The sequence below is a fragment of the Colias croceus genome, chromosome 11, assembly GCF_905220415.1.
Source record: "Colias croceus chromosome 11, ilColCroc2.1".
NCBI classification, from domain to species: Eukaryota; Metazoa; Arthropoda; class Insecta; order Lepidoptera; family Pieridae; genus Colias; species Colias croceus.
This window is the reverse complement of record NC_059547.1, coordinates 7,325,210-7,353,120: the sequence shown is the minus strand read 5'-3', so window position 1 is coordinate 7,353,120 and position 27,911 is coordinate 7,325,210. Positions and strand designations below refer to the sequence as shown.

Below are 27,911 nucleotides of genomic sequence, written 5' to 3'. Positions count from 1 at the left end.
TGATTAGACTTGCTCTGAGCAATATTTATTTATACTTTTTGAAGTGAAAATCCTTGTACGTTGGGTAAAATTTCAAGGTCGCATAGCAATACCGCCACGACATGGAGTAAGGCGACGATTTTGGTATATTTTTTTAATCTTGCCAAAGAAGTTTTACTTCTGACACGGTGTGCTCGGCACACGCTCTTTTTAATAACTACGACTATGAAGGATAAAGAATCAAAATCTTTATTAGAATATTATTCTGGTATGACTTCTCAAACGTTTCGTCTTACAAGGGGAATAGAAAAACTTACATATAACTGTAACTTGAAAACAAGCATTTTGAAAATATGTAAAACTAGACTTCTGCAAAATATATATTAAGAAAATATGCAGTTGAATTATCGATATTCATTGTAATAATTTATGTAATTAAAACACACCTAAATGTGCCATACCAAAATATGATCATTTCTCTACTCCAGCCTGAGAAGTGAGAATATAGTTATGTAATTCTTAAGTAGATGTTAGTATTTCAAATAAAATCCACAGTATTGGCTTTTATAAATTGCAATTGCCAAAATGTCACTTTCAGCATACTTATTTAAAGGTGTCAGGGTGCAAGCATACTGTGAAAACAAACCAGTTTAAACAAATATAGGATTATATTCAGAGAAACGTTGAAAATCCAACAACAAACATTGGAATAGGCTCCAATAGTTTGTACAAGCCGTGTACGAACGCCGACCACAAGGTGTTACTTCAAACCTGATATCCTATAATCCCAACTTCCACGACATTAATTTCGGCAAGTAATCTATATCTATGCATCTATCAATACCTCAAAACCTTGTTAATGAATTAGCGTGACACACATTCATACGAAAAAAATCATCTCGCTATTTTATTAGAGATTTTCCATATCTATAAATTAATTAGTTAAATGAAAAACCTAAAAAAGGGTATAAATTAAGTAGTATCATATCGAAATTACTAAGTGTCTTAAAACGTCTAAGGCATCTTTACGAAAACTTATTGTATTTTTTTTTCTTAATTTATTACATCATATATATACATAATTTCGTCATAACCATAATAACGTAACATTTCTCCGGTAGGTCGAATAAAATATACATGCTGTCAGGATGTCTAGGCTTTAAGCCAGATTAACAATACGGTGCTATTACATCTATTATTATCTGAGCAAATGCTGAGGAGTCTATTCTGGACGTTGTAAACTCGTAGATGTTCAATATAAAAAATACATACTATCATTTTTATTACATTTTAGTGTATCAATATAACTCAGTTCTCTTTTCTATAGCGCGGTTGTTGCCAGATTAGGCTCCTCAGTGCAATTGTAAAATACAAGGCATTCGACGCAATTTACATTTATATATAGGCACTGCTATGATATCGACAAAATGTACACACGACGCGGCAATTCGACAATACAATACATCCACACCGTACCGACCCGACCGATTTATTAAACATTCAACAAACAAATTAAAATTTAAACATTGACAAACTCTACAATACTTCGCGCTATTTACAATAGTAAATCATTTATGTATACGATTATGTACTCAGATATTTTGATGTATCTAGTTAGTAATAAGTTATAATTTTTAATACCGGGATATCCGGAATTAAACTATTTGTTAAAAACATTTAAATTATTTGTGATTGTTAATCTATACACATAATTAACAAGCCTTATTTTAAGAGACATCAAATGAAAACCGCACTCAATTGGATTACAATAAGCGGTTATTCGTACAAACATATACGATAAAACTCTCAAGGCAAAGGTAAATCTCATTAGTGAAGCTTAGAAACAATAAGCAGTAAAATGTAGAACATTGCCGAATTGCCAAAATGGTATAAAAGCTTGCGGTGACACAGCCTTACAGGTTCGTCAGACCGATCTGAAAAACCTTTTAAAAAGAAACAGCAATTTAGTTTATCATCTAAGTATCGAGAGGCCACATTATGATATACACTGGAAATGCTAAGGCGAACTATTGACTAAAACGTTGCGGTAGATCACCGACTGAAGGAATAAATGTTGAAAAACACTTATGACCCGGCTTTGTGATCGTCATTTATATGTCCAGCAACTTACTTAAAAAACAGATCAACTAAAACTTATATTTTAATATGAAATAATATACAAACATGAGTTCGAGTTACTTTCAAACTATTTTTGAAACAAAAAGTCTTTCCGTCTATCCTGCCCAGTTAAAATTATACTACATTTCAATACTTGTTCCTTCAGCGACAACCGATATATCTATTTCTATTAATATTGCTATTCGTTCACAATACCCCACGACGTGTTCGAGAAACATAAAATCGTTGAAAACAAATGAACATTTGCTAGCAGGACTACTATATCGCCGTACGTAACTACAAACAGCAGAGTCAATACATTGGTGTTAGCGGTTATTATTTAAGGCTAATCTATATCCGTACGATAGTAAAATCACCAAACACGTTTCACCTTAAGGGGAATTTATTAATAAATAAAACCATAATAAATAAATAAAACTGTATTCCCACTGTATAACAGATGTTAGAAACAAATAATTATATTACAAGTAAATATAAAAGATCACACGATCGTTCAAATTTAATCAAAGTTGATGCTATGTTACGCAAATACAATAATAATTATACTATGTGTTGTGTCGTCATACCATCGAAACAAATATAACGATGATTATGTTGCGATCTACACAATATAGATCTTTTAAGAATCATATAATATGAATAATTAATGATTTCATTAATTTTTACATTCTAAACCAATTTAATGTAAACTGCCAACTCGATTGAAGCAGTAAAACTAAGTTGATTCCAAATCTCTGAGGTGCAAATATAAAATCAGTCTAAAAATTACTTTTAACATATAATTAATTTGTATTACGATTTCCACATCTTGTTTTATATATTTATTTTATTTTATTGCTGTCAACAATATGAGTGAGAGGAGCAATGTTTTGGACTAATCAAATATACAGAAAGTGTATTATAATTCATAGAGATAAATATCATCAAATACAACTTTTACGAACTTAGTAAACTATTGCGTATTAATAATTGAAACAACAAAAAATAACATATGAATTGACCAATCAAATCATCTGACACTCACCTCCGACCAATAGAAGCCATTCGTTCGCGTATTCTCGCGCGCTTTCGTTATTGGTTAAAAGTACTTTAAAATATTTTACTTGACATAGTAAGCAATGGTAAAAATACAGGAGGGTAGGAAAATGTTTCGATATACTTCTTAAAGATCGTAGATAGTTTTAAACGTGATAAGGGTACATACACACGACGCGTTTTTAATGTGCATACAGTGTGAATAAATTTGTTATCTGGACTTACAACTTTGAACAACATCGATAAATTACATATATCTGAGACACGTCGTGCGCATGCGTTTTTCCATTTGGCACCACTGAATGTCGGCTTAGTAATATTTTATATTTATATTAATTAATTAGTAATATTTTTATTTCATTTTTTCTATAATTAAAAATTAAAAATAAATATCTTCTAAGTTGAAACCTTGGCTTAATTCTCGTAACAGAAGCAAATTTTAACATCTTTTTAATCATATAATGGGTAAAGATAATACACAACAAACAAAATATACAACAATTGTGATCCATAATTAGCTTCTTGTGTTATTTATAACTCAGTTATACATTTATTTGAACACTTTTTACAGCTTATTGCAGTATTGAATAAATAAAAGGTAAAAGTACATATGTTTAATGTAATCAAGTATGAATCGGCGATAACACACTATAATATGATGAATATTATGAAATTTTAGTGTCTTTCAGTAACAACAAACTAACTTTTGCCTTTCAGTGGTGTCAAATCGAACACGTTAACCGCATACCAAAAACTCAACATTTCATATCACAAATCCCTAAGCGTGGTGAAACATCGATGATTATACTAGCGTACGGTTCGTCCATATAGTTATCCCATACTCAGTTGTATATCTTGATCGCCTTCTCCAAGTAATTGACGCGCGAACGTTTGGGCGTCTTGTTGATGTGCTCCAGGCCGAGCCACGGCCGCCCGGTCGCGTCTGGAAGCGAGAGGTCTGCTATTACGTTTTTGACTTGTATCTTGGCGGGGCTCGCGGTGATATTCAAGTGTGTACGTGACCACTGTTTTGCATTGACTATTTGGGTGAAGCTGCGTTTCCGAGACGTTTGTAGGGGCGTGAGGTCTGAAAACCACCTTACGCCACTACAAACGTTCATGGTAAAGCTTACAATCATGTGTTCATGGTGTTATCGCTTCCCATAAGCTTACCGATTATGTCATTAATATAGGCATCATTTGGCCCGTGACATGTAGTTGAACATAAAAGTAGTTTGCTGAAAAACGTTGCCTGTGCGCGATCTCCACTAAGATGCTCTCTATACAAACAACATCTCGCGCGTTACATCACGTGTTGCACGCCAATTGGCAACGTTGCGCGAAAGCAGATAACGCAGCGCACGAACAGGCAACGTCGCGCGCATGCTGACAATGACGTGTGCAAGCTAGCAACGTCACGCACGAACTGGCAACATCGCGCACCTAACAACGTCGCGCGTTGTTGTGCGTCGTCGTACATTTTGAACGTCACATGTTACGAGCCAGATGTTGCCTTGCGGAAACGCAGCTTTTGAGCCTCTTATTTCGTCGTGAACATTTCAATCGAATCAAAGTATTGAGCTATCAACATTGGGGTTTTTTTACATTAACAGCAATGAAGTACGTCTTATAGATATTTCTTCATACCTTTCAGTATTGTAAAGGTGATAAATAATTTATGCATAAAAAATTATAAAAAAAATTGTTTGCAATCATAAATAACAATAAATAAATGAAATAATAAGTTAAAAAACTGACTAAGTAACTATAAGTAGAAAAATTAATATGAGAATTCAACAAAAACATGGGCAAAAAAAAAAGTGGTCAAAATATACACGAAGTTAAGATAATATTATCATACTCACTTGCATTACTACTTGGCCTGAAGTCGAAAATGTTGACTACCGCTCCTTCACTTATGTAATTAGGTCTGCCATTCGTCACTATAGCGAAATTGTACTGAAAAAAATATATGAAAAGTTCAACAGTGTACACAAATGTAATTTTTTTGTAAACCAAAACTGGATTGTGATCGAAACAGGAAAAGTTAAGCACTGCATTATCACAATCACACAGCAGCAATCCATACTAATATTATAAATGCGAAAGTAACTCTGTCTGTCTGTCTGTTACCCAATCACGCCAAAACTACTGAACCAATTTGCATGAAAATTGGTATGGAGATATTTTGATACCCGAGAATGGACATAGGCTACCTTTTATTGCGAAATATGTACCACGGGCGAAGCCGGGGGGGACCACTAGTGCTTTATAAACGTTTTAACAGTGCGGAATTATAATTGTATTAGAAATGTTGACCTTCGCAAATATGACGACGTTGTCGGCTAGACTTGACCTTCAAAGATCAGTGTACAGTCTCTACAATTTTTTTTGTGTACTGGTATTATTATTTTACTATTATTTAGATATTAGGTATATTAGGGTAGGCATAAGGACTAGCGAATTTTAAAGTTTTAGTTGCTCTGTTATTCTGTTGTCTGTTGTTTTTGTTGCTCTGTTAATATTCCTTTATATTTTGATAAAGCACACAGAAAATGGCGCAAGTGCATTGTACTTGTATGCGTTACTATTTCTTATATCAAAAAGTGCACGCTAGCACAGTGAAAGGGCTATTTTAGTAGCTAGTGCATACATATAACAAAACTAAAGACTGTCTTTTGTCAGAGTTCACGCAAAAACGGATTTAGTATCAACTTTTTTTGAAGTGAAACTTCTTTATCGGGGTTGGAAAAAAATTTAGTGTAATATTTTTTCGTTACGCGTGACATTTTTATGTTACGCGCCACCTTTTTCTTATCTCTACCACGCGTGATTCAACGTATTTCTGTAAAGTTGCATATAGTAAATTATCTTTTGAATAAATAAGGTCACAAAGAAGTTTCACTTCTTACGTGTGTACACTAGTACACACACACATTTTTTTGTTAAATGAAGACTACTGATCCAGCAAGTATAATTTATTTTGAATTAGAATCTACGCTCGCGCTACTAACGCACAGTTATCATAACAATACTACAATAATAGCTCAATTGTACCTTCTCCCACTCCTTATCAGGTATGTCGAGTTTCTTCTGCAGCCGGTCCTTGACCGCCTGGAATGGCTCGTGGTGTTTGACGCGCGCGTAGAACGGAATGCCGAACGTTGCGTACACCTGCTTATGGAAGTGCGCGCACGGGACCAGCATCTCGTCCTCCTGCGTATATAACAGCGGTTATTTTTTTTTTCTTATTATTTTTTTTACACTTTATTGTGCTGCCAACATAAAAACAATACAATCAAAACTAATTATTCTAAAAGAAAAAACGACGTGTGGCACTCGGGGACTGCCGCGGTAAAGCTATTGCATGCTATGCCTTCAAGTCACACCTCCGCCCGTCGGAGTGGGGAGTGTGAGGTTTTTTCGTTACGGAATTTCTCGATTCGGTCCCCGCGCTCAAGGCCCGCGATAGAAGCTATGCAATAGCTTAAAATACAGCACAGAAGGTGGCCTTATCACTTATGAGTGATCACATCCAGGCAACCAACCGAAAAAACGATACACAACATTACAATGGTAGGTAAAAAAATAATCCCGACTCGAGGTCTCATTCGAGTTCAATTGAACAATGAATTGGTACATGTGAAAACAAAGACAGCGCACGATCGTGCTGTGGTTTAAAATGAAATTAATCACGATCGAAAAATATGATCTACATTTTGCGACATTATCATTCAATCTCGATTTAATACTCGAATTGGTTGTAATGTAAAAATTAAGATTGCAGTTAGCATAATTGGAAGGCTCCAGGTTTGTAACAGATATGTACTGAAAGTTATTATGAGATGATAGATGAGCAAATTCGCGTACCGTATGCTATTGTAATTTTTAAGTGTGCATAGTGTGAACACATGCTTTTCAAATTCAGTTATTATTAAGAATTAAAATCCCAATACATATTTCTGAAGTCTAATTTGTGTATCATTCAAAAATAAAAATAAAATAATCCACACAAAAGTACATGAGCATTTCCACATTACCTGCAAGTTGAGCTCGTCCCTGGGTATCTCCTCTATCCGGTAGAGTCTGGGCGGCGAGATGGTGACCTGGTCCAGCGTCAGCTCGGGGTCCGGCCCCGGCAGCACCTTGTGACACGACACCTCCACGATCCGTAATCTGCAAGAAAAAAAAAACATTTATTTCAACGCACACAAACACGCACAATATATAATAACAACATGATTTTTTTTTAAGTCAAAATATGTGTCGTTTCAACAAAAAAGGATAATATACTCATGAATGGGCGTTGCATGGTGAAGCTAAAATAAATTAACAATAAAATTAACTGCGTTAAAAACAACCGACTTCAAAAACGGAAAAGTAAAAAATAAAAAAGATTTGATATTATAAATTACTACATATTATTTAGATGTGCTATTTATTAAATAGGTTTGATGTCGGTGCACGGGCTTAATACTAAGTGCTTAGTGTTTGGCACCGACTTCAAACCTATTTAATAAATAGCACATCTAAATAATATGTAGTAATTAATAATATCAAATCTTTTTTATTTTTTACTTTTCCGTTTTTGAAGTCGGTTGTTTTTAACGCAGTTAATTTTATTTAATACTTTTTAGTGTAATTTTCAACACGAATCAAACGAGCCCAAACTCGATAAAGTTGAGTCAATATATTACTGAGTTCCTATGGCCACCTTCCGATTCCATCATCAAATCAGCTCTATGTCATGATAATGTTTCATCGCTATCCAATTTACATACGTATACAAAATTTCAGCTCAATCGGTTACCGGGAAGTGAATCAAAGTTACTTGCTACATTCCAATTAAGTCATCGAGTACAGACAAAAATGCTCATAAAATAAAAACTACTGGGCCTAGCCGAATAAAATTTTTATGGGACCAATTCGACACCATCCCGCATCGAACAAAAAAAGAATCACGTAAATCGGTTCAGAAACCTCGGAGTAATCGGTGTACATACATAAAAAAAAAAAAAAAAATATATATACCGGCCGAATTGATAACCTCCTCCTTTTTTTTGAAGTCGGTTAAAAATAGGGTCTAATTTAGCAAGTAACATGATAGTTTTCTTTACTATTTATCCCATAGCTTTAACATAATAATAATCAAATTCTAGACAGTGGCGTGCCTAGGGTGTAAGGACTGGGCAAGCCCAAATTTTTCGAAGAGTTTGCTGGGTACCCTTTTCTTGAATTAGGTATACACTGTGTTACTAAGTAGGTACCTATGTTCGTTATAAAATTTATAAAAAATGTGAACATACCTACCGAATCAAATCTTCTAAATCTTCACGCGCGCCCGCAAACAGTTGAGTCAAACGTTTACCATTACAATCATATTAAAATCTATATCTATAAATTATATAAAACTGTATGACATTATATTATAAAATTGTACAGATCATTTATATTCTAATTCAAAACGCCGATCTTTCTGAAGGAAATATTTTATAACATCAGAATAGAAGTAGGTACCTACTTAGGAGATTGTTTTAATTCAATTAACAGCTCTTTCTCAATGACAGTCATTGTTAATTCAGAAAGGCGTTCTTGGCCTTGTGTATTTCTTAAATACGTATCTACCTACCTATGAATTCGATTTAACGCTGTGAAAGCACGCTCCGTGGAAGAACAACTAGCAAGAATCGTAAATACCAAAATATGTGCAAGTTTCATCAGAAGGCTTCTTCTAACCAATTCTCATTCATGAAATCGATTAATTCGTAAACATTACAATTAAAATTTGGTTTATGTTACTTACTGCACAAATCGGGAGTTGGTTTTGATGAAGAAATTAATCGTTGTTTTACAGTAAAGTTTAATGATTTTACCTTCCCCGCTGAGCACAAAGCAAACCATCACAATTTACAATACAATCTGTGTCGCGACACTTATTTTATCACAAAATTCGAAAACTTAACCTAAATTATAATTACACCGGTATAATCACGCGCTAAACCGTACTATAATAATATTCATGACGTTCGTTCGCGCGACGCGCAATCGTAACTATCTTCACACTGTTAAAGCCCGGCTTTGTTGGCCATATAAATTGCTATAGAATTCTATAGATAGGTATGTAGCTACTTCAACGAAATTTCACGTTAAGTGTCAACGTTAGAAGAGATAAGCGCAAAGCCCGGTAAAAGCCCACGAGTGCAAGCGAGAGAACTATATGTCACTCAAGAAGGACACCGCACTGTTTATACAAAGTACGACTTTATTTAGATAGCAAGAAGGATGGAATTAAAAAGTTTGACTCGAATTCGACATTGTTTGTTGGTGAGTTTTCATTGAATTTCGGAGCAAATTTTGAATTGCTCGTTGCGCGCGAATATTCAAAAGTGAATTTGGGTATTTTCCTGTCTCGTAGCGAATTCCTTAGGCAAGCCGGGCTTTTCGGCTTGTATGAACGTACCGCCACTGATTCTAGATATTATTATATCAAGCTACAACAAATTAGAAAGATTTTCTTATAAATCCGATGTAAAAAACACTCTAAAATAAAACAGATAAATTAGTTTCCAATACATATTCAACATGAATATACAATTTCTTCTTACCTGCCAGATCCTTCAGGTGACATTTCTACGACTTTAGCTGCCTCTTCTAATATATCTGATACTTTTCCACCTTTGTTAGGATATAAAATTAATTCCTTATCTTCTTTGTAATTTGGACCAACCTTGATAAAAGAAAATAAAAAATATAAATACTGCACTGCATTTGTAATAAGTGTAAAATATTACGAGACCATGATAGTTCATCTTTTTATTTGTTATACATAAAGAGAAATTTATTTATGTGTATTTGGATAGGTCAAGTTTAAAGATGTTGTTATTCATAACTTACCCATAAACATTTGAATTGTTTCTTGTTGTCCAACTCGTTGACCTTAATGGATAGAATCTGATAGAACAATTTCTTAGGGCACTTTGGTTTACAGTACACCAGCAGATCTTTTAGTATTCCGTCGTATGAGTACCTTAGTGGAAGACCCGGTGTATCTTTGTAGCTGCAAATTGAAATAATAGTGTGGTTATAGTTAAGGTGTCTTTGTTTTAAGAAATCGATTTCTAGTATATTCAAAAGTTAGCTTATCATAAATAACTGCATCAACTAAGACTTGAAGTTTATTGTCAAATAAGACTAGACCTTTTTTTCTTTCTTCTTTTATAATTATCAGCGCTCAATTTATTTTGAATGCCTGACAATTCGTGCAATTTGAACATCTTAAATGACATTTAAATAAAGAATATTCTGCATAAAATCCGATAATAAACAGTTAAAATAACATAGCATTAGTAAAGGGTATAAAAGCACATTGCACTCACTTCTGACACTTGAAGAACTGTATTAAATACGGATCAACGTTGAGCCGCTGTCCGACCGCACGCGCCATCTGGTCGTAGCGCATCTGCATCGATAGCTCCATTGTGAAACTGCAATATAAATTACACTTATTAGTATGTTTGTGTGTGCTTACAAAAATTTGAAACCGATCAATATTTACACATTTTCATTTAATGTATGCTTATTATATTTTGTTTTTAAAGCCGTGTAAGACTTTTTTTTCTCAATTTTTAACTCAATTTGCTCCATCATTCAGATATTTTTGCTTTTCTAAATAGTGTTCCGTTTTTACTATAAAAATCAATGTTCACTTGTCAATAGACAAATAAGTACCAACTAGTACCAGATTGGATATAATGATGTACTTATTACATAATGAATATAATAGATAACTTATATCTCTACCAGTAGCAGTTATTAAAATATTTATCTTATAATTTTAAAATATTTAGTTTACGAATAATAAAATATTTAGTTAAAACGAGTTCTAACTTAAACATATTAAGTTGTAGCAATACTCACCCGGGATCATTTGGCACCGTTTTATCAACAAACTGCACCTCCACCTTGTAGAATATGTACTTGAAGTAGTCCTGGCACGTGGGCAGCTCGAGCTCCTCGTGCCGGTTGTCCGCGCGCTCGAACACGATGATGTCACCGTCCATCAGCTCGTCCAATACCTGGCCGCGTGCACACGACTCAACCCGAGGGGTGGCGGGCGCGTGCGCCAGCCGCCGCTCGGGTTACGTATCGACCAATGGGAGCGCGGATTGATCGCGTCTTGATAATGATTGACCAATGGGGGCTCGGATAGATCGCGTCTAATGATTGACCAATGGGATAGTAGACAGCCCGCGACAACGATTCACCTACGCTTTCGCGCCATCCCATTGTTCAGACAATGCAAGTGCAAGTCTTTAGAGAACAGTGCATCCAGTGAGTTTTACTAAGAGTGGTAGAATATAGTTAGATCAGTGCAGGTAGTTTTTGAAGTTTCTCTATATAAGACTAATAAAATATTAAAATATGGTAAAGCACGTATCTGTACATATTTGTCATTATATTCACAAATATTTTTTGTACTATTTCCACAATAGGGACTGTTCAATTACAATTCAGTTGTAAAATATAATTCTTAGATGAGTCTTGATGATCTTAGTTGTAGTTAATTTTTATTATCGCATATAATAAATATCAGATTTTCAAAATACGTATAAATATTATCAATATGTAGTGTGATAAAGTAGGATATAGAAAATACTTAATATAATAAACAATAAGTATAAAAACTTTAAATACCATACCTTAAACATCAAGCAGCTTAATTTATTATTTGAAAGAGCAGTTAATTTAATAAAAAATACAACAAAGTTAATAAATACGTAAAATAGATTAAATAAACATTTACAGAACGACAAACATTCAATAATATATTGTATTCATAACATACTAAATACTGAAATTGACTAATATTAATTGTAAAAATACTTTTTTCTCAATAATTGAACATGATGATCAAGAGTTATATTATGTTTTCAATGATTCACATTCAATACTCATTAAACTTACAATATATTAACACTTATATATTTAATGTCTAAAACTAGTAAAGGTCTGACGGGGAAAAACTGATAAATAATACCTTCTCGAGCGGATCATTGTAATTGTTTATCTTCTCAACGAAATCTGGTTTAATCTCTTCGTACAAAACTAGCGGCGTGTCGGGAGGGAATCCTGCAACAAATTATATTATAATCTTTAAACCACCCAAATTTAAGTTAATTCTAATAGAATTAAAATGAACAAAACACTACGTTTTACTAAGTAGTACTCATCATCAGCAAATTTGATATATTCATAATGCAAGCTAAAAAAACTTTTCCTGCGTTTTTTATGTTTTATGTATCTGCTTTGTGGAACATTGAAACAGTAATTTGTTAAGTGGGAAGTAGGATAAATCTAAACAAATATAAATGAATCGCCAAATGCTAAGTGTACAACTTGTGAAGTACTCAACCAATTCAGCTTATATTTTAAGCTTAATAACTCAGGCCCCGGAACCACAAACACAATAGAAAATCTATTGTGTCGTGGACCGAACGGGCCACTTGGGGCTCAATGGATTAAAGAAGGAACAATAGGTCAAAACAATGTCTGGAGGTGCAGCTAGTGTACTATTAAACACAATGCCCTCACCTGCACGCTTATTGAGTATTGGTATGAGATCAGCCGGTTTACTCGCGATCGGCAAGTAATGGTGGCCGCAATAGTGTATACGCTTTTGCTTCGGATCGTAGTACTTAAAGAACAGGACGACATCATTGTCCTTATCGAAGGGAGGTAGTGCTGCGAAACCAGAGTCCGGAGGAAGCATTTCCAGGAATATATTCCATGGGTTCATGTTCTCCGATATGTCCGCTATTGTCTTGTTCTGATCGTTGACAACGTCGAGGCATGTTGGTCTGCACGTCTGGAAACAAATACGATAAGTTGTAGATATGTCCACATTCAAAAACGCATAGTTGAAAGTGTAAGTTTCTTTTTACATTACTTTGTTAAAATTTTTCGAAAAGGAAATAAAGTTTTTGTAATAAGTGTAATGAATTACAGTAAAATCAGTATTTTGTCAGGATTTAATAAGTTGAAATAGATAATTGTCAATTAACATCAACTATCATTAAACGATGAATTAGTTCTCCGATACGCCAAAAAGTTGCACTGAAGGACGGTCATACACGGGCAGCTTGAGCAGTTATCGGCTGAGCTACGTACACGGACTGCTCGAGCGGTCGGTCGTTGACTGCCGACCGTACAGCTATATTTATAGCTGACTATAGTTCACGCAGTCGCGGCTTCAAGCAACCGGTATCAACTGCTTGAAGCAGTTCGTGTACGGCCGCTTTTACCCTTATCCAAAATTTCAATAAGCTATCTATCTATCTGTACCTGGTTGGAGTCAATAAGCTATCTATCTGTACCTGGTTGTAGTCAATAAGCTATCTATCTGTACCTGGTTGGAGTCAATAAGCTATCTATCCGTACCTAGTTGGAGTCAATAAGCTATCTATCCGTACCTGGTTGGAGTCAATAAGCTATCTATCCGTACCTGGTTGGAGTCAATAAGCTATCTATCCGTACCTGGTTGGAGTCAATAAGCTATCTATCCGTACCTGGTTGGAGTCAATAAGCTATCTATCCTCACCTGGTTGGAGCGCGCGCTGAAGGGCCACGGGCGCAGGTGCTTCTGCGGGTAGCGGAAGTTCTCCGCCAGCATGTCCATGAGCTCCGCGACGGTGGCCTGCTTGCGCACGCGGAACACGCGGTAGTGCGCCCGCTCGGGGTCGTACAGGTCGTTGCCCTGGTGACCGTCGAACGCCTCCTCCAGCACCACGTTCACGTTCATGTACAGGTGCGCCTCGTTGCGCTCCTTGCGACGGATCTGTGTGGATAGAGGATTTGTTTAATGTTAGATTTATAAGTATTTGATAGCATTGTTCATTTTTAATATTATAATATATTTGCCATGTCACATGACACACGTCAAGATTATATAAAAAAAACATTTTGTTGTAATTAGGGCGCTTTCAATTTATGCGTTACGTGTCCGTGCGCTGAGGCTGAGGCGCGTGAGGGTCGTCCGTTCCCTGTACAATGTCTGTACACAGTGCGTCTAATGCACCACTTCGACACCGCAACCGTCCGACACGAAACGCATAATCCTTTTGAATCATAATAAGTTTTATTTACGTTATGAAATGTTTACCGTTTCAATTCTCTTCTCTTCAGCCAATCTCTCACTAAGTTCTGTTGGTATGTCTACTTGTGCTACTTCTTGGAGCACTGTCTTTAATTGTGAATCCCTAAAAAACATAATGAAATAATAAAACAGTCCTTTTCGTTAGTAAATATTAATTTTTAAATGATATGCTTACGACAAGTTTTTAGAGCATTCATCTATTTTCTAATAATAAGTAAACTTTCATAACATTAGTCCTTGATATTTCTCACCTAATATACACCAACATATAAGCATTAGTGCAATGTCTGACTGTGAGAGCCATGTCCTCGTCGTGTCCACCGTAATTATATTCGATGGCTTCCTGTTTCGTGCAGCGTGATACAACGTCGTCGTCGAACTTACACCACTACAATAGTCAAAAAGAAATCACATTACATACATATTACAGTTTTCTGTTCATAAAATGTCATTAATGTTTTTGATGTGAATAAATAACATTTTTTTTACAAATATAGATCTTGGGCATCATTAGTATGAATAAAGATATCTATACATATAATAAATCTGTAGAAGGGTCAATTCTGTACATTGAAAATATTGAAAAAATAAATAGCAGGGGGTGTTACTGGATCGATACCAAACCCAAATATGTGATTAAAAAAATTTTTGTCTGTCTGTCTGTGTGTCTGTCTGTCTGTCTGTATGTGAAGGCATCACGTGAAAACTAGCGGTTCGATTTCGATGAAACTTGGTATAATTATACCTTATTATCCTGGGCGTAAAATAGGATACTTTTTATCCTGGAAAAATACGTAGAAAAAAATTAATCTTAATTTTTCAGTTTTATCCATAGACGTTGTTCCGTAGAACCGCGAACACACGTTGCGTATTATTATAGGCCTAGCCGTATTTGGGAATTGGGTCCAAGAGATATTTATAAGATTTTATTGTCAGAGGTACCTACTCAAAATGGAGAAATAAACCATCCACGCGAAGACCGACATCCGCGCGGACGGAGTCGCGGGCGGAAGCTAGTTACAAATAAAACTTCTACGAGTCAACAAGCTGACAAGTTGCTAGAAAGTCTCCAGTAAGTATCGAGTTGTACTATCACTCATTGTATAATACTAATTACGTAAATTCATAACCAAAACAATAAAGCACAAACAATCAAAACATACTGCCATATAACGCAAACAATCACCTTGCCATCTCCCTTAGGGTTTATGAACACCACATAGTGCCCCCCGTGGTTGTCCCCCGAGTGAACCAACACCGCGTGCAGCGTGTAGTCCGCCGGGGTCTCCGGCTTCTCTTGTAGGTACGCGTCCAAGTTGATGTGTTCGTAGAATTCGAACCTACAAGTTGTTTGTTACATTATTGTAGAAAATAGTAAAAACATGATATTATGACGAATTAAAAGTGCTTCTAGAAGAAGGCTAACTGAATAAATAAATGTTTAAGTGTGTATTAAATTATATTATGATATAAGGATCCTTTTTTAATTGGGAAATAACTTCAGCGTCTCTTTATTATATTCATCATTTATTTTGAAATATTGAATTGTACTAAAATTACATTTAAGGGGCATACTGGAATTATTTTTATATTAAAAAATTAGACTTTATTTTTAGAGAGTATGTGCACTTCGGTTCACTTAAAATGAAATACATATTGCAATAATTGATATGACAAGAAGTAGTTACTAGATGATAGAATCAGTAATTCCTGTAAATATCAACAGTAAGTAAACAAATAAAAAACTTCCGATTTATAAACTATAAACATCAAGACAGCAATCAGCATACATGAAACAATTATTACAAGAAAACGATTATCTCATACCTATCGTTAAATTTGACCGAACTATCAGTGATCGGGTCATACTGGAACCTCATGAGGTGCAGATGTAGTACGGGAGGGAACGAGGCAAAGATCACTCCCTTCTCAGCCTCCTGGAGGCCGTGCTCACCCGCGTCGTACTTGTTCTCGCCATCTAGCGTCTCTGTACTTATGTAGTCTTTGAACGATTCGTCGACTGTATAGAAAATGTATGTGTTAAATTACAATATACAATCAATATACAATCAATATACAATCAATATACACAATAGACGACGTCGTCCCGGCGCACCAATGTTGAGTAGTGCCTTTCCCCCAAGGTTGCCCAAAATAATAAAGCCTTTCCTTCAATGAATTTATTGCTCTTCACAATATACAAGTGTTATTTATGCTAGCCGTTATGCACTACTGACTTTAAATTCTAATAAATCTAAAAAGCGTCGGGGAAACAATGTGGACGCACACATATACAAAAAGCTCGATCAGCGAATTGTACATGTGTGTCCCTACAACATGTAACACATTACATCATTTTACTTATTGGTCACAAGTTTATACTCACTATTTTTCTTCCCCTTAATATTGAGTTGAATATCATAGAATGTCTCGACTCTAGTACTGGACACATTAACATTCTTGCATTTAATATAAGACGTCATTTTGCCCTCGAAGAGCCGCGGCACCGTGCCCTCCACGCATGTGCCCTTCATTTTGCTTTCCAGTTTATCCAATAATACCTAAAATGGTAGGAAAATAACGATAAAGAAACTAGATTTAACTATTTACTATTTTCTAGGTATATAAGGTTTTAATTGAAGGATTTATTAATGATAATTTGAGGAGTATACTGGCGAAAATTAATTCTCTGGAATATTAGTAAGTTTTCGTCAAGTTATAACTTCTCTAAAAATCTATTCATGAAAAAGGACCTCCACTTTACACTCACAGATAAAAAATTGTTTAATAACTGCTAAAGTTAACATACCCTCAAAAATTCTTGAACATCATGCTGCATAAAAGAATCAAGAGTTTCCCATCCAAAACTCTTTGTTAGCTTCTTTGTACCAACTGGTTTATCGGAGAATTGTAACTCATAGAATACTCGCTGAAGTGCCAATGCCACAGATCTAAGAAAAAAAAATCATTCATTAAAATGTACTTTAAGTAATCATTATACGTAAAAATAGTATAGGAAATATTGTTCATTTCAGTATATCTCACCTTGTACTATCGTCAGATTCTGTGGGCATTTTGTAAACAGCCTTCCGTAACTGATTAGTAAAGTATAATGTTTGTAAAAGAGAATTCATATAACATGTTGCACCTTGATTCTTCAAACCTAAAAGAAGGACATTACAAGTTCAACCATTTTGTTTTATTTGTCTATTACTGTTCGGTCACTAAGGTTGAATTTAGATTGCGATAAACGGAATGGTGATTTTGTAAAGAAAAATACGTCTTGCTTGTATGATGCTTTAATTACGACTGATTATGACAATTCAATCCGACATACCGCCCACCAAAACATATTGTTTTCAACTTAAATTCATTAACAAAAATAAACGATAGCTTTGAAGTAACAAAATCTTAACTTACCAATAATTGAGTACAGTGGACTGTATAACTGTAAAACTATAATGATTAATTAGCTTTATGTTTTGGCAGGAATACATTAAGTTTTTTACAATCTATCACATTGAAAAAGTAACAAAATATTATGCAAAATCTTACACATTAACCTTAGGTAAATAAACATTCTTACTTCATACATTAGATCTTCAAACAAGTAAAAGTTAAAAAATTCTCAACGTAACTTTCAAATATTTTGTAAAGTAATACAAACAAATAACTTCAAAATTAATGTGTTTACAATTTCGTATCTTCTTCTAATTTTTATATAAAATAATTTAGTTTCAATAACAATCAATACACATTAATTTAACTTGTAAATGTGTAATACATAACCCATTTCTTTTATTAATCGATTTTATTTGGAAGTAAAACTAACTTTGATAAAGGTCTTTTTAACTCTTTACTGCCCTTACATCTTACTGTTACTATTCGTACTAAACCATCTGAGCCGGGATGGACTTCCTTCACGCAACCTAATAACCATTTAGTAGGTGGTAAGTCCTCCTCCTTAATTACAACGACATCTCCAATGTTTGGCGACTGAATGTTGGTGTGCCATTTACTTCGTTGTTGTAATGTGTTTAAATACTCAGACCTCCAGCGGTGCCAAAAATCCTGAGTCATCTTTTGAATACATCGCCATCTTGTGAGTAGGCCAGCATCAGCCTGCTTGTAATGAACATCAGGAACACCAATCAATGGTTCGCCAATAAGAAAATGTCCAGGTGTGAGTGGTGTTAGTGTGTCGATAGTCTCGTCTAGTTGACAAAGCGGACGTTCTACTTGGGCCAATAGTGTAGACATTTCTTCATATGTTAGTTTTGTGTCTTTATAGATTCCTCTATATTTGCTTTCTGTAATCTTCCGCCAACCTTCATGATCCCATTTTTATCTAAAAATGGAGAAAGTTTGACTAGTGTACTTCTGGGTTTCACTCTTCCTTCCTTCTTTATGTCATCCAAATCTTTTTTATAAATAAGTCCTTGATAATATTTAATACACATCTTTAATACTTCTTCCATTTCCTCTACTTGTATGTATCTTTCTTTCTGACATTCTTCCTTAGGTCTCAAAAATCTTCTGCAATATGACAAGACTCTTTTCATCCGAGATAAACTCGAAAATCTTTCCCAAATAGGTAGTTCAAAATCTTCTTCTTTTGTGTTGTATAAACTCTTCAATTCTAAATCTGTTTCTGGAATATCTGTTTTTGTTGTTTTAGCGTTACCTTTATCTTTTAGCCATTCTGGTCCATTCCACCAAAGTTTCGCACTCTTTAATTCGCAAGCTTTAATTCCTCTTGACGCGATATCTGCTGGGTTCTCAGCAGATCGTATGTGACTCCATCTGCAGCAGTCCACAACTCTCAAAACATCTGCCACTCGATTAGCGACAAACGTCTTCCACTTACTTGGGTGAGACTGCAGCCACGACAAAACTACCATTGAGTCTGTATAAGCGTATATCTGCGTGTTCGCCAGTTTAAGTAGATTTGATGTTTCTTCAATTACTTCTGCCAAAAGCGCTGCTGCACATAACTCAAGTCTAGGTACGGTAAGTTGTTTCAACGGAGCTACTCTTGTGCGAGATGCTATCATGGTAACATAGACATCATCTCTTTCATCGACGACTCTAAGGTAAACGACAGCTGCGTATGATTTCGTTGACGCGTCTGCGAAACCATGTATCTCCACCACTTTACTTCTGGGAGCTGTGTGAAACCATCGTGGGACTTCAAGCGATTGTAGTTCAAGTAAGTCATCTCTATAGCATTTCCATTCTTCTATTATGTCGCAGGGTAACTCATCATCCCATCCCTTGTTACAAAGCCAAAGTTTTTGCATCATGACCTTTGCCACTATAACTACAGGAGATAACCACCCAAAAGGGTCAAACAAACGTGCAACATCTGAGAGAATAGACCTTTTTGTCACAGGAAGTATTAATTCAGGTAAGTCTATAGTTATTTTAAATGTATCACTTCTTCTATCCCATGTTAAGCCTAATATTTTTATTATTTTATCTAGTTTAATTTCTAAATTTTCTCTTATTGTATTATCATCTTCTTTTATGTATTGTATGACTTCTTCAGCATTACTGGACCACTTTTGCATGTTAAATCCTCCTCTTTTTAATACAATCTTTATTTCTTCACAGAGCTTCTTTGCCTTTTCTACATCTTCATGACCTCCCATTAGATCATCAACGTAAAATGATGTTTGAATCGCATTAGCAGCTTCAGGATATTCTACACTTTCATCATTTGTTAATTGTTTCAGTGTTCTGACGGCGAGGAATGGTGCTGCGGCCGTTCCGAACGTAACTGTTAAAAGTTTATAGCTTCTTAATTCCTCGTCTGGTTTGTCTCTCCAAACAATGCATTGTAATTTTGAGTGGTCTTCAGACATCTTAACCATTCTGTACATCTTTGTTATATCTCCAATGAAGCAAATCTTATTAATTCTCCATAAAGTAATAAGACCGCGAAGATCTCTTTGTAGAACAGGACCTACTCGCATTAAATCATTTAGTGATAAACCGTTGGAGCCCTTAGCTGAAGCATCGAAGACTACACGGACCTTTGTAGTCTCTTTGTCTTGTCGAATGACAGCATGATGAGGTAGGTATATAGTGTTCTTGTCATCATCATCTTCTAACTTCTTCATGTGACCCATACTAATATATTCTTTTATAACCTTTGCGTATTCTTCTTTTAGTGATTTGTCTTTAGCAAATTTTCTTTCTAATTGTTTAAACCTCTTTATTGCAGTATCCTTAGTGTTTCCTATTTGTTCAATTGTTTCTTCTAAACTTTGCTTTAAAGGTAGTTGTACTGTATATCTTCCTTCGTGATCTCTTTGGGTTGTTTTTGTATATATATCTTCACATTCTTCTTCTTCTTTTGTAAATATCTTCTTCTTGTTGTATAAGAACGTGTCTATTTCCCAAAAAGATTTAAGTAAGTCATTGTCTTCTCTAATGAACATACTTCTTAGTGTTTTTGTGTTGTTACGGTCAGCATGTGTAGTCTGGCCGGACAAGATCCAACCCAGACTAGTCTTTTGGGCTACTAAACCGTTGTGTGGGCGTATGATGCCGTCTTCAATAATTCTTGTAAAAACTTCTATACCTAGTAAAAGGTCAATGCTGCCAGGTGTTCCGTAAGTAGGGTCAGCTAAATCGATAATTTCTATTTCCGTCTGCAGTGAAATCTTCTTGGCAGGCAGAATCGACGATATTGTTTTCATCACATAAGCTTCCATTTCAATAGGCGACGATTTAGTATGTAATGACAATTGGACCTTATACTTCAAATCTTGTTTTTCTTCACCTATACCCGATACTGTACCATGTACTCTTTTCTTCTTTAGGTTTAATAAATCGACAACTCTTGACGTGATGAAAGACGCTTCTGATCCCTGGTCTACAAGTGCACGAAAACGATGAAGTTCACCTGACTTGCCTTTTATGTAGACTAACGCCGTAGCAAGTAGAACCCTTTTACTAGATTGTGCTTCGCTTGAGTAATGCGCTGTGACTTGTGCTTCTGATGTTGATGCGCTTGTTGGAGTCGTTGTGTTTGTGTAATCAATCCCTTGCTTCTTGTCTAAGTGTAATAGGGAATGATGTCTTCTTCTACAAATTCTGCAAGACGTTTGTTGTTTACAATGTGGAACGGTGTGATTGGGAACTAAACAATTAAAACATAGCTTATTCTTGAGTGCAAATTGATGTCTGTCTTCAGTAGTTTGTTTAGAAAATTCGTTGCAGTGATAAATATAATGATTTTGTTGACAAAAGATACACATCGGCTGATTGTTACTTATTAAATGTGAATTCTTAATATTCTTAGCGGCATGGAATGATCTTTGTGTTGACGATCTATCTTTATTTGTAGTTTGTTGACTGTTCGATGTTATCATTTCTAAGGTGCGATATTTTAACTCAAGAAATTTATTTAAATCTTTCCAACTAGGCAACTCTTCCGATTCTTGTTGATAAATATATTCTTCCCATGATTTGTGTGTCTCCTGGTCTAATTTTTGTAGAATAATATAAATTAAAATTGGACCCCATGTATCGGTAGAAATTTGCATATTTTGTAGACTATTTAAACATTCATTAGTTGTGTCCAAAATGAATTTAATTTGTATCGATGTTTGTGTATTTACCTTACGTATGCCAAAAAATCTTTTAAATACGGAGTTTATAATAATCCTTTTATTACCATAACGTTTCTTCAAAGTGTCCCAAGCTTGTTCGTAATTATTTTCGGTTACATTAATATGTTTCAATAAAGATGCGGCTTCTCCGGTAACACTTAACTTAAGATAATGTAACTTCTGTACCTTTGATAATGACGAATTATTATGCACAAGTGTAGTAAACAAATCTTGATATGATAAAAATTCATCGTATCTTCCTGAGAAAGTAGGTAACTCGATGTGTGGAAGTTTCACCCCCGAAATACACGGTTCGACCATTGAAACACCCATTTCACCTTGTTGCATCACGTTTTTATTCGCACCCAATAAATCTAACATGTCCGCTTTAAAGTTGATATACACATCTTCGTATTTATAATATTCTTCGTTTAAAAAATAAGGAATCACGCCGCGCTGATCTCTCGTCGTACGTTTCGATAATTGCAAGTGTGCTTCATTAAATAACTTCCAATAGTCTTCCATACACTCCAAACGTGCTTTAATATAGCCCTCCGTTAATCTGACTTTAGGTGACTTTTTAAAATTAATTTGTGTCTTTTGTAACTTCGATGCTAAATCTTCTAACATGTTAATATAACTTTCTTGTTCGGAAGTAATAGTAGTAGCCATTATGTTTAATTAAATTCTTAAATATTATCTTCTTATAAATGCAACGATTCACTTCAAAATCTTGACTTTTAATAATTAATTATAACTTCTTTTGTCTTGACATCAATTGTAAGGAAACTTCGCTAACTCGTAACTCGTAAACAACTTTTTCTGTATAGGATTGCTCGCCGGCCGATGCACTATTGTTCTCGTTATCGCAAAACTATCCGGCTCGTTATAGGCCATATGTTCGGTCACTAAGGTTGAATTTAGATTGCGATAAACGGAATGGTGATTTTGTAAAGAAAAATACGTCTTGCTTGTATGATGCTTTAATTACGACTGATTATGACAATTCAATCCGACAATTATTACATTAAAAAAATATTGTATCTTCTTGCACAGTGCAATTATTAAATATAAATAAAATAAAAATCGTTTATTTGCTTCATAATACAATATAGAATAAGCTTTGAATACAATAAAAAAAATTGCGTAGTATAATATTATGTACATAACCTATTTATTATTTAGAAAATAACAGATTTCAAATGCAATTTATTAACAAATCGAAATATTGCTTGCAAAATGTGTGAAACGTCGAGTTAATAAAATGAATAAATCTTGTTACAACTCCGTTAGTCTATAATTTCTAAGTGTAGTAATACTAGCTTTTAATCAAACATGAAAATATGGCCTAAAAAGAAGTAGAAAAAATAATTACATACCAACATAACCAGTGTGTTTCTTGGAGTCCCAAGACACACCATGTGGTGCTTCAGCAGTGACGTGAACTTCCAATGTAATTGCATCCTCTTTGAGATATCCTTTTTCGGGGTCTAACACATCATTCCAACCCATGAAGTGAGAGAAACCCCAATCGTTTTCCTTACTGAAAATAAAATACTAACATTGGCCAAAAAAAACACTGTATGATTTTGATTAAGATTTGTAATGGGCGATCTTATACTATAAAGTCAAGAATGAGAAATCAAAACCTGTAAATAATATTAGCAAAACACTAATAGTACACTTCTCACAGAAAACTTTTAACAATTATTGTTCACTATAGAAGACGGACATTCATGACCTAGTTATGGTTTATTAAAGTACATGAACTCACCTATAAAATAAATGCTGAATCTTTCTATGAAACGGTTCAGTGTCTGGCTTGTGAGAGATGAGTCTCAGCTCGGCCATTGCATAGCACGACCAGCTTGACGACTCACTCTCCCCATTACACTGCAAGAAGAAACCCAGAGACTTCTGCTGTTGTCTATCGGCTGACGGTGCCTGTCTAGGCATAACCATGATCTTCCACGGCAAATTGCGGACATAGCAAGGAGGTGATAGAACCGAGTCCTTAAGATTTTTAAAGTTGTGCACTGTGAAGCGGAAAGTCGCTTCTGATCTCGCCTCGTCATCCTCCATTTCGGCGTCGACGCACGCGAGTTGCTGTGAAAAAAGTTGAACATAATACATATATTTATACTTTGTATTAAATATTTCTAATTTTGCTTTCTTTTTTTGTTCACCTGGAGCCTCACATGAAATACGTTATCTTAATCTTAGAGATGGCGGAATCTCACATATTAATCTTCACATATGTTAATTTTGAGGTCAATGCCCAGTAAAAGATAAAATACATAAAGAGTAAAATATTTTTTTTATTTCAATTGACAGTGGTTTTAACAATAATAGCTAATTAAAGCCTCAACATTGTTTGATCATAACAAGGATCCAATTTTATTTATGGATTATAAAAAGAAAATATGATTATGATGACATGCAAATAAGAAAATTTAATTAATATTAAATGTTTAGTTTTTTTAAGAAAATAACATTATATTTACAGGCATTTCAGAAGTTGTCTCTTGATTCTTCATAACATCAGTCATCACAACCCCTCCGTTGGGAGTAATTCGACCTCTTACAAGATCATCGTCCCAGGTTTTCTCTATAGCGGTTTCTACAGTTTCCACTGCAAATAAAATGCACATTATTCATTTTGCTTAGACATTAGTTGCTAAAAAACACACATTATAGTATTATTTACTTATTAAAAGAATGAGTATATTATAACTTATAACTTCTATTAGTTCTGACAGTATTTTTTTAATTTTATGACATATTGATTAGTGACAGTATTATTTAAAAATATAAAAAGTGGCCAATTCACCGGATGGTAAATAATAATAAAAACAGACATTCAAGAATTTCTTTTTTTTTCACAGTTGGCTCCTCAGTAAGTAAAGATTATTGGGTAACTAGTTCATGAATTTTTTAAATATTCCTTGTTAGGTGTATTATGGTAAAATTTATTATGGTTTAAATTGCATATTTTATCAAACTGCATATTGGTATCTACTACTTTCTCTAATACATATGAATAGTCTTAAGGTACAATTAAAACAAATGATTTCTCAATTACAATACAAATAAAAAATTAACAATACAAAATCACTGGTGCTGTGTAAGAATTTAATTAAAAGATAAATTTACGAACACAGAAAGCACAAAAACTATTTAGTAATTTTCAATTATTTTCAATTAATATTTTATGTTTAAAACACTGTTACAACAACTTACAGTATATTAAAACAATAGTTTGCACTGAATTTAATATCAGTCATTAATTTCACTTTTTCATTTTAACATTTTGCTTAACCATATTTATAACTAGCTGTTGCCCGCAGCTTCGCCTGCATGGAAAAGATAAATAAACATGATACAAATTTTCATCCGCTATTTTATCCGCTTGGGGGTAGAATTGATCAAAATCCTTAGGGGAAGCCTCCGTCCTAACATCTACCTGCATGCCAAATTAGAGCCGATACGTCCAGTGGTTTGGGCTGTGCGTTGATAGATCACTATATCAGTCACCTTTGAGTTTAATATATATAGATTATCTTAAATATACAATTATATAAATATTTTTCTAATATTCAATTGGATGTGAACACTATACTGAATCATTTGTATCAAATTTGTAATAAAACAAACATGTGACTCTTTATCAGCTGCTCATGTTTTATCTATGATGTTTTTATTTAATTTAAGCCCTTATTTATGAAATTTCAATGAGATACCTATTTGAGATATGGATTGATGCATGGATTTTTGACTCTCCTGATAATTGATTTAAATGTTTAATTTAAATAATTAATAAAAGGTATATATTTATATAATATATGATCACTGTACAGTGTTATAATAAAATATGATATGCCAGTTACTTTTACCTGTGCTGAAGAGTTTTTTTTTATTCCATAGTACTCTAATGCAGGTAATGTGATAAGAAAATAACACAACAAAGAATTCTAATTTTAGAGTTTGACAATTTGACAAAACAATTCTTTGTTATGGTACACAATTGCTTTTGTGCTGTAATTATTGGTATCAAACTACAACTGTGGAGTATCAACACTCAGATGATAATTATCGTCATATTATGGTAAAATCAATAGAAGAACTGATACATTGACATTACAAAAGGATGACACTTAATTTTCGATTGAGGTTATGTAAAGAACTTCAATACAGAATTAACCAGCATCAAAATTCAATTATGTATTATGAGAGCACACTAATTTATATCGTTATAATGAATGAAACAATTAACACTGCAAGTACAGAAGTAAAAACTACCCAATCACATATTTACCGAATGTATTGATCAAAATATTGGTGTCACATGTACTATTTATATAAGACGATTAATTAACCGACCTTCTTGAGTCTCCATTTCTTCAACCTGGTTCACATTAGGGTCGTGCTGCTGCCTGTCAGGTGCAGGCGTGTGATTCATGTTAGCCGGGCGCGCCACCGGGGACTGTCGCCCACAACTCTTCGTGATTTCCTAAGTAAAATTATCACTGTAGAACAACATATCCTATAACCAGTCACACAACTCACATAAAATTGCCACTTCACCTACCTTTAACGCTAGGGGATCGCTCCCTTTAGACTTACTAAAAAGGCGCTGAACGAATTTCAACGGACCTTTCTCATCGACACGATTATTTTGCGCACCCTGGCTTTTATTTTTCTTTGAAGTTAGGATGTTAATTTTCAAAGAATGTTTACTAGCGGCGCGGCCGATGTCTGCAATTTTCAACACAAGGGCTCGATGGCAGTATACGCTAATAGCACATTCCTAATTTAATAATCATTGCCAGATTTACTCAATCACGTATGCACTCGATTAAGAACGCAATTTCACCGTTGTATATTACTCATGAAGTGATTTCGTGAAAATAAACAAAATGGTGGATGTCTAATTTAATTTCTAGCTTCAAATGTGTGGCCCGGTTTGATCGACGAATGCACCATTTTATCATTCTCTCACATTCACTGTAGTGATGTCACATTCTGTGTAAATTACGGTTTTTGCAACCGGTCACCGGATTTTGTGTTCTTAGATTTTTTACTTTATTTAGAGTTTAAATTAAATTATTTTCAAAATCTTCTATTAACAGAGAAATGGAAATTTTATTTTAAGCTTCAAATTTTGTTCTTAGTCTTTTACCATTTTTAATTATTTATCTTTTTTGTAGCTTTAGCCTCTCAAACATAAAATATATAGATCTCAATCTAATTATAGCTTAGATCATTAGGTAATGGATAACACTCGCAGGCGTTTCCCCTTTTGCCGAGGTATAAGATTATTCGAGTCGAAAAATCTTATGCTTTCATAAAAACTACTTGCGTAATCGATTACAAACACTCTGCGTATTCGTAAAACATCGAAAGGACGTCTGCGAGTGCTCCGCTAAAAATTCCGTTTTGCACTGTCAAATCTTGCAGAAGCAATTCAAACATGTCGAATATTAAAAAAGATGGAATAATCCTTCATTTGTGTATATTTTTTTATTTTTTTAACGTACATTTCTAATTAAATGCAATTTCTAATAATCGTCGATGTATCGTTTAGCGATATGATCAAGACAAATAATCGAGTCATGGTTTACTCGTTCATTGATGCGGCCCCACGAGACTATCATGGAAAGAAAATATACAAATTTAATCTTTGAACTATGAGATAAAGTTGAATTTAAAACGCGATAATGAACCGCATTCCTAACGAGACAACTTGGAATGAAATACAAATTTAATCTTTATGAACTTAGGGATAGAGTTGAATTTAAAAACTCGTCGCTTAAAAGGTCGTAAATTTTTACGACTTTCGTGACACAAATTATTTTTGTGAATGTGTGATGGTGTTTCAATAGTGTGAGTTACCCTCCCCGCACCAAAATAAGCAGAAAGTTTAGTTAGAACATTTGCCAGCGTACTCCATCCATTACTTAATGGTCTAAGAATTATAGTGTATGAAT

General features: G+C 34.3%; 1 protein-coding gene across 4 annotated transcripts; it reads right to left on the bottom strand.

The window, feature by feature from the left end:
- Positions 1 to 628: 628 nt before the first annotated feature.
- LOC123695822 (ubiquitin carboxyl-terminal hydrolase 7) lies at positions 629 to 26,914 on the bottom strand. Of its 4 annotated transcripts, none has more exons than XM_045641759.1 (23): positions 26,513 to 26,914; positions 26,305 to 26,434; positions 24,429 to 24,556; positions 23,699 to 24,030; positions 23,304 to 23,467; positions 17,351 to 17,468; positions 17,115 to 17,256; positions 16,692 to 16,866; positions 16,133 to 16,325; positions 15,492 to 15,645; positions 14,557 to 14,693; positions 14,312 to 14,408; positions 13,751 to 13,987; positions 12,745 to 13,018; positions 12,191 to 12,282; positions 11,071 to 11,228; positions 10,530 to 10,637; positions 10,048 to 10,210; positions 9,759 to 9,880; positions 7,194 to 7,329; positions 6,211 to 6,369; positions 5,019 to 5,112; positions 629 to 4,111 (listed from the first exon to the last, which is right to left on the bottom strand). In XM_045641759.1, the coding sequence occupies exons 2-23, from the start codon at positions 26,381 to 26,383 to the stop codon at positions 3,996 to 3,998; spliced, it is 3,378 nt and encodes a 1,125-aa protein (XP_045497715.1). In that variant the 5' UTR covers positions 26,384 to 26,434; positions 26,513 to 26,914; the 3' UTR covers positions 629 to 3,995. The 4 variants fall into 4 exon arrangements, with proteins under 4 accessions (XP_045497715.1, XP_045497717.1, XP_045497716.1 ...); XM_045641761.1 differs by having other exon boundaries at positions 629 to 4,096; XM_045641760.1 differs by having other exon boundaries at positions 11,071 to 11,216.
- Positions 26,915 to 27,911: the final 997 nt, after the last annotated feature.

Excerpts from the sequence above, each read along its gene's own strand:
- LOC123695822 (XM_045641759.1), bottom strand. The coding sequence starts at position 26,383 with ATGAATCACACGCCTGCACCTGACAGGCAGCAGCACGACCCTAATGTG. Across the intron at positions 11,229-12,190 it reads ACAATGATCCGCTCGAGAAG|GTATTGGACGAGCTGATGGA; the intron begins GTATTATTTATC and ends GCACGCGGCCAG. Across the intron at positions 10,638-11,070 it reads ACGGTGCCAAATGATCCCGG|TTTCACAATGGAGCTATCGA; the intron begins GTGAGTATTGCT and ends TTTATATTGCAG.